Genomic DNA, 8004 nt, shown 5'->3' on the forward strand with positions numbered 1-8004 from the left:
GCATGCACAACCCCCCAGGGCCCCTCAGGCCACGGCCGCGGCAAGGCACAACCCCCGGGCCCCGCAGGGGCCACCGGCCGGAGAGCAAATCCAGGAGCCAGGAGCATCCCCCACCCCAACACGGCAGGCCCGCCAGGCACCCCACCAGCCTACAGCCCCCGCTCCCCCCACGACCCCTTCCCCCCGCCTCCCCACCCACACTCAAATTTCCGAAAAATTTTACAACCTTAGTGGCATTCCACTTAAGAGTTTTTACATTTTGGGAATTGTGTGATTTTTTTTTTCTGACTTAACAAACCATATTTAGAGTTTCATGTGCCACATGGAGGATGGCTAGTGCAATGGTGTACAGATCATGAGTGACATCATCACTGCTTCCCCTTTTTGCCAGTAGCTTTAAAGGGCTTTAGATCGATGCCAGCCTGCTAATCACAAAAAGCACCCCCACATTTTCTAGGCCAAAGTGTCTGTGAGGTCAGCCGATTGGCTAGAAAAGGCTGCTGACCCTCTGATCTATAGGTCAGAGCCTGGTCTCATCCTCAGAGAACATGTTGGGTGCCATGCTGGAGATGTTCAGAAGTTGTGGAGCCATCGGAAGGGAAACCACATGTTATAACCTTTAGGGAGAATGTCATTGTTCATGTTACTACCGCTTTCGCACCAGCTAGTTTGGGTCAAATTTGGAGAATTGTACCTCTCTGACAGATCAATGAGTAGTTTCTAACCCAAACGTTCCTCTAGAAATATATAAATCTCCAAGCTCACCAGAGATCAGATCAAGCATTTTAGGATTTCTACTAATAACAATAACATATAACCAACATGGCAGCAGACTACAAACTACTGCCAAAGATTTAGATCAACCACAAATTCTTCACCTTCATTGATTCGTACCAGCAGTGTATTTGTTCAGTTGAGTACACTTTAATTGAAATTCAAAAACATCAAAGTCACATTTCTGTCACATTTGTTCAGGGTTCACTCAAGGTCGCAACATTTCCTAAATGTTCTCCAAACATTATCTAAAGACTTTTGATGGTTCTCTAAACAGTTTTAATATTTTTTTCTTGTCCAGAAAAAACATTAAAACATTTAGAAAACGTTTAGAGAACATTAGGAAACGCTTGAATGAACCCTGATGTGAAATCAACATTTGCTACATTCTTGTCACCAGACAAGAAAGACCATTACAAATGTTTGGAGAACCTTTTAGACTGTTTAGCGAACGTTTCGGAAATGCTGCGACCTTGAACGAACCCTGAAGTGAAATCAACATTCGCTATCTTTGCAAATGTTCATCCCTCAGTGGGATACGGGCTTTCGTGTGAGCTTAGCTCACGTCTTGAACGCAAACACATGACATACATAATTTATCACAAGAAAAGTACCATACGTAAGATTGTTCAACACTTTCGTTGCTAAATTTCAAAGGTTAATAAATACTCTATTACCCTGATATCATCGAGATACTTTTAATTGGTGGTATTTGCACTCGCGTCTGTTCAAGCAATTGAGAGTCTGATTGCATGTCTAAACAAATACAGGACAGCACGTGTGGTGCAGTTTTGTTTGCCTGACTTACTAAAGGTTTATGCATGCAAAAACGGGCACAAAGTCGATTGCGCACACTAACGAATGTGGAAGCTGATCTGTCATTTGTCTTCCAAATGGACAGTATTGCTGTGCATTTCATTTTGCGCATTATGGGAGGAGTCAATGCAAATCAATTAATTGTGAGGACTTTTCCGCATTTCTTAACATTCATGCATTCAACCAGAGTTTTTTTTGTATATCATTTATTGTGGAATGTAATTTTGAACGTCTTACTTGGAGCCAGCCACAAGAAGGAGTCATGCTGTATCACCCATGACAGAACTCTTACACAGGATTGGCATATCCATCCAACTTGCACTCACTCAAGACGAGTACAATCAAACAAAATGTGGATTTTATGTAGTTGCTGGCTTCCCTAAGATTATTGGAGCAGTAGATTTCTGTAACTGTTTGTCTTCCACTAACACTACCGATTCCATCACTTTCAACTTCATGCTACGCTTGTGGTACTCTGCTAACTTTTCCCTGGTGAAAACCGTCAGACTGTTAGACTGATCTGTTGTGAACATTGCAATTTAGTGCCTGTTTGTGATCTTAGCCCTTAGCGCTCAGTCAAATCCCCCCTTTGGTCACTATTACTAAATCCTCATGACCCTTTAACACTGGCAGTCGCATCTTAAGTCTCAAACCAGCACCCTCCTGTCATTCCCACCCACTCACACTCAACAAGATGTTTTCATGCTAACTTGTAGCTGCTGCCAATTGTGCCAAACAATGTCTATGATGTTGTTGTTGATCAACTTGACCTACTGTATATGTTTCACCATCAGCTGACAACTGTTAATGACATGACGGCTTGATTTCAATGATGTATATGCTGGCTCTGGTATTTGCTGCATTGTAACGTCTGCCTTTTTGCCTTCTTTCCCCAAACTTCTTTTTTTTTTAACATAGCTACTATTGAAGCAGCTAAAGCAAAAGGTACGCATGGCTTTTGGGTTAAATTCTCATATTTGTGTGCTCTCTGTTATTCACATTACCAATTGCACATACTATTGCATTATTCTGTACTGTAAATGCTGGTTACTCTTGCATTATCATTGTTTTTTGGGTTCCACTTTTGTAATATGACACTTACACAAACTGCAGTTGCACTGTTGCAAGTCCATAGACTTCATTTCAAGGAATATACACTCACTAAAGACAAGGGACTGTAATTTGCACAATAAATTTACAAGGAAATTAATAAAATTATCCAATTTAAGAGCTTTATCATAAAATCTAGCGTGAAATTGAATGATCAGTTTTAATAACCAGAGAAATGTTTATTATTGTAGCTGTCGTTGGGGTGGAACTGTACTTCTATGTGGTCACATGCTTTTTTCTTGCGAACTGTGGCTCCCCACACAGAGAAAAGCCTGTTAAGACCTTGCTAAGACCTGGGACATCCCTTCCCGGGATATTTTCAGCAGCTAATCCTGTTACACCATTTGGGTGTTGCTCGGTTGTCTGCCCCACCTGGTTGGTTTGTGGGCTAACGAGCTACATTCCCGCTCGCTCAAACATACTAAATGGAGGAGACGCAGGTGTCGTTCATTCAGGTGCTTTCCAACCAAATTTATGTTATTGTTTCTACTATTGAACCATTATTTATGGTAACTAAGTTAGTTAATGGTCTTATTTAGTTATTTAGTGGTCTTATAAAAATTGCACAAGCCCGATACAATGCCTACTGTGTCACCTATATTCCCATTCCCACTATGTTCTCCATGTGTTTTATTAACATTAAAATATACGGGTTACTGTTACAAAAATGATTAGATTCATGTAAAAAGTAATAACTACTTACTTTTTATCACCTATCCATAACATTTTTTTTATTGTAGGTATTTTTGATATCACTTTTTTCAGACCGATATCTCAACAAAAAATACAAAATAAACACGTCCAAGACCAGACACAAAGTGACAAACTAATGTTAGGAAGACAAGGAACCAACAACGAGACATGACATGGACAATGAACTGACCAGGACTGAAAAACAGCAGGGAACAAAACACACACCAACTGACCAGACAAGGACAGACACCTGAACAATACACATGTGGCTGAGGGAGCTGATTGGATGACAAGCACAGGTGCACATTGGCTGTATCCAAATGTGCACCCTACTCAGTGCCCTACTGAGGGGTCACACCATTTTGTAGAGGTGTCCGAATGTACGGCACTCAAAATTACCCACAACGCACTCTGAAAAGTAGTGAACATCGATGTTCACTCAACCGGGTTGATTAAGACCATAATGCAGTGCGAGTATGGAAAAAAACATGGCGTGAGCGACAGCGCAAGTGCGAGAATCACAGCGATGCATTAAATTCATACTACAGAAATCATTTATTTGTTTTAGTTGAAAATATGTACAATGAATGAAATAAAGTATAGTAAAACATTTTCGTTCACAAAAAATAGTCGGAGATTTGTGTGCCGGTGCATCATGGCAGTTACGGTGGTCACGTGATATGCGACGAGGAGAAAGTAGTGAGCTGGCTGTCCGAATCGCCAAACAGAATGAGGGCACTATATATTAGGAAACTATATAGTGCGGGGCTATGTAGTGAATGAGGGCTTAGGGGATAAGGTTGAACATTCGGACACAGTCATTAACATTAAGGAATACGTACAACTCAAATCCAACCAAACACAACAAAACACAGATCATGATAGTTAAAAAAAATAATAATAATTAAGTACAGTAAATAGCACCGTATAGAATTCTACGGCAGTATATAAAGTTGTATACTGTCTTTGCTATTTTTGTTTTCATTTCAAAGAGAAAAACAGATGCAGAGAGTATCCCAGTGTCAACAGCATATCTTACCAAATTTACTGAAAATTCTAATAAATAGTTCCCTGAATTGTTTTATATTCATATTTGTAATAAAGGCCAATGCCGATATTGTCAAAATTTCAAACATCGGCACTGATAATCGGCTTGGTCGATAATTAGTCTATCCCTAATATGTGCATACTGTATATTATTATTTGCATAAATGACTCATCCTGCTAAAGGTTACAGTGGTTAAGCTACATGACATCTCGCAAATCTTGTCAAAGTTACAGAGATATCTGATTGTGCAAGAGAGCTTTTAAAGATGAAATGTTTTTAGATTGTTGCCATTTGAATTGTCAAACAATCCCTCACAAGTTTGCTTTTCGTTTGCTCACCTTTTCTGTCTGGTTTCCGCGGCTGTTTCGGGACACGACCGTAAGTCAACCCAGCATGAGATGTTTGATTGTCGTAGCTTGTTCAGCTGTTTGGACCCTTCCAACATACTGTGCTTGCATGTGTCCTATTCACTGTCCATCTGTGCTGTGCTAGGCCAATATTGTACTGTGTTGTAAAGAGTTTCTACAAGGACAGCAGAGGAGCATGGTACACAACTGAGACTACAGCAACCCACGTAGTTTTGATGTCCCCTTTGTGGCTTTGAGTCATTTCATTTCCTCTTTTTTTTTCACCCCCTTCAGCCATCCAAGGCTTCTCTCCCACGAGGAAGATTCGGAATTTCGAGGAAGCACGCGGCCTGGACAGGATAAACGAAAGGATGCCGCCTCGTAAAGATGGCCAGCAGCCGGACGGCACGACCATCAACACCAGCGCACCCAACAAGAACGGCACGGACGGATAGAACTAGGAAAGCGCAACTTTCCGTCCCCGGCTCGTCCATACCGCTCCCGCTCCCGCTCCACCTCGCTTTCTTATCCCGTCCATCCAATCTATCCATCTATCCAAACCACATGTCCGTCTTCTGTGTGCATGCCGTCGGGTGGGGGGAAAGGAAGCAGACATGTTGGTGGTGAAAAATAAAAAGAGACCACTCTGCTAGCTAAAGCATCTGGGGGATACAAGACAAACAATCATTGGGTAATCTTATTTATTAAAATAATTTATTAGATGTGTTATAGCACTCGTGATGGAATGAAGACTTTAAGCAGTTGTTCAAACTTTTGCTCGACACTGAAGTCCATGCTTGTACATGTAACAGTTAGATTAAAAAAAAGAAAAAAAAGTATACATTTGATTTGGTAAGATGAAGCTTTAGCCTCATTTTGTTGTTTTGTTTGTTAATGTGTGTGATAACGGATAAGTTGAAGTACGAATTCTGTAGCCTCTGCAGCCTCACTTTCAAGTTTTTGTCAAGATTTTACGTGAGCTGCACTGCTTATAGACTAGTGGGTGGGGGGGGGGGGGTATTGTTTTATACTTTAAACAGAAATGTGATGTCTTATGTTCGCAAAACTTTGAAGGATTTGAGTATTTTCTTCTCTTTGAGTTACAATATCCTGTATTATCATTTCTGAATGAGATTATTTGAAAATGACGATAAACTGCTTTTTGTGCTGTAGGTCAAATAGTTGTTGACATGAACGTCAGCTAGGACGTTTGCGCTCACCTAAAGCAAATTTGTGGATTAGTGGATGTTACTACACACAGAGGTGGCAAATCCAGGTCCAGAAAGGAAAAACCCTGCCACAGTTTGGCTTTAGCCACTAGTGCTAACTAGCTAGCTAGCCTGCTCCCTAGCAGGTAAAAGAGCACCATGGGAGCTAGCTAAGGGGCTAGCGAACTAGCACCTGAGGCTGAAGCCAAACTGTGGCAGGATTTTTACTTTCTGCACCTGGATTTGGCACCTCTCACTACATAGCACGACTGGTTCCGTCATTGCAGTGGAAGCACATCAAGAAACTGAATCAAGACAAAGCAGTCCAAACAAAAGAGGACATTTTTTGCCCAAGAAGCAGAGGAGCCGTTGGGCACACTCACTCACTCTGGAAAACAGACTTTTAGTCACGGCTGAAATATTTCAGTATTGAAAGGAAATACAGCATTATTGTCAAACGCATTTTGTTGCTTTACTAACGCTGTATAAGTGTCTCCATTTACAGTATGCAGATGTGTGTGTGCGCTTTTTCTAAAAAAACAATAACAAATTGTGACTACTCTGTTAAAAAAAAGCTTCTCAGTGACGGCAATATGGACTGATGTTGATTTGTGGAGCGCCGCCACTCCGCACGTCTGACAATGCTTAGCAGTACTGTAGTCATCTTCCGCCTCACCTATGTTCCTTTTTACAAGCTGGCGGGGAGCCGCTTAATAGTTGCTGTGATTTCCTGCTGTTTGTGACGTTTTCCTGTGGCTTTGCTCACACTTTAGCTCCAACCACCTTCACTTATCTTCATTGGCACCCAAGCAACCCTTTAAGACTTGCTTGTACCTTTTACTAGAGCAACAATGGAGGAGGAGATGGGCCACTTATATGTGCAATATTTGTTTTTGTTTAAAAAAGGGAAACAGTCCATCATGATTCTAAGAATATTTGTTCTCGTATACTGTAAATATAATGGTTAACTTTTTTTTCTTTTTTTTCTTTTGCTAGTATGTTCATATGTGACCCAGAGCCTCCTCTGACGTTTCAACTGGTGCTGTTATATACCCAACGCTTGGTTACTGGCTCTTAAGTCATGCGGGGAAAGGCGGAGCTTTAACGATAGAAGACAATGCTATCGTCGTGAAGAAATGTTCCTTGATTTCATTTGAGTAGTTGTTTGCACTCGTGCCGTGCCACTCTGGACACACTTGAAGATCTGCATGTATGTGGAAGGCAAACAGTCAAGCCATGCAACGTTATTAAGTTCCTAAGTCAAGTATTGTACTTTGTTCTCATGTACACGACATTTCAGTGAGACCTCAAAGTGTTGAGTTGTAAGTTCATGTTCATTTCATGTTTCTTTAAAAGGTAAGGCTTTATTGGCTGACCCACACAGTATAATGGACCTGTTAGGTCTTATACTGTATAGTACATATCTTGCAGAATGTAAACAATGAAGAAAATCCGCTAACCAAGAATCTTCAAATGGTGAAAGTGTACCGTTCGTATCATGCGAGGCCATGAAATCTTATACATAGATGTATCACTTGAAAGAAAATAAAATTTAAATCATGTGTTTTATTTCATTTGTCTGTTGGTTTGTAAAGCGAAACCTGATTATTACACAATTTAAATTTTGCAAGTTACCATGCAGCTTATTCCTCCCAGGGAGAGCCACATGCAAAAAATCGAAGAATGCAATAAATTTATTAACAGCAACATCAATTTATAAAGCAATTTCATGTTGTTTATATACAGTGGTACCTCGGAGTTTGAACATAATTCGTTCCTGCGAAGTGTACAAAGTCCGAATTGTTCAACCTCTGAAACATTTTTTCCCCATAGGAAATAATATAAATGCAATTAAAACGTTCCTAAGCTCCTATTTTAATTTCTATTTTTGTTTTTTACATTTACAGTACAGTACTGTATTTAAACAATAAAAATACCTTACCTGTTGTGGTGTGATTTCATCAGTGGATGATAAATGCTATCTATGTTAATGCTTGCTTTAGTTCAG

The 8004-nt window shown here is 40.4% G+C and overlaps 1 protein-coding gene across 3 annotated transcripts in view; it reads left to right on the top strand.

The window, feature by feature from the left end:
- Nucleotides 1–5788, top strand: part of ppp3cca (protein phosphatase 3, catalytic subunit, gamma isozyme, a) — a 41368-nt gene extending 35580 nt beyond the window's left edge. The window contains exons 13-14 of one of the 3 annotated variants that reach the window (XM_086075662.1): nucleotides 2509–2535; nucleotides 5083–5788. In XM_086075662.1, coding sequence (XP_085931788.1) covers nucleotides 2509–2535; nucleotides 5083–5243 — 188 coding nt within the window. In that variant the 3' untranslated portion in view covers nucleotides 5244–5788. The remainder of the gene's footprint in view (nucleotides 1–2508; nucleotides 2536–5082) is intronic. The other 2 variants (XM_086075663.1, XM_086075664.1) reach the window with 2 other exon arrangements.
- Nucleotides 5789–8004: the final 2216 nt, after the last annotated feature.

This window comes from Leptonotus elevatus, chromosome 5 (assembly GCF_054856555.1).
Source record: "Leptonotus elevatus isolate MCC_2025b chromosome 5, RoL_Lele_1.0, whole genome shotgun sequence".
NCBI classification, from domain to species: Eukaryota; Metazoa; Chordata; class Actinopteri; order Syngnathiformes; family Syngnathidae; genus Leptonotus; species Leptonotus elevatus.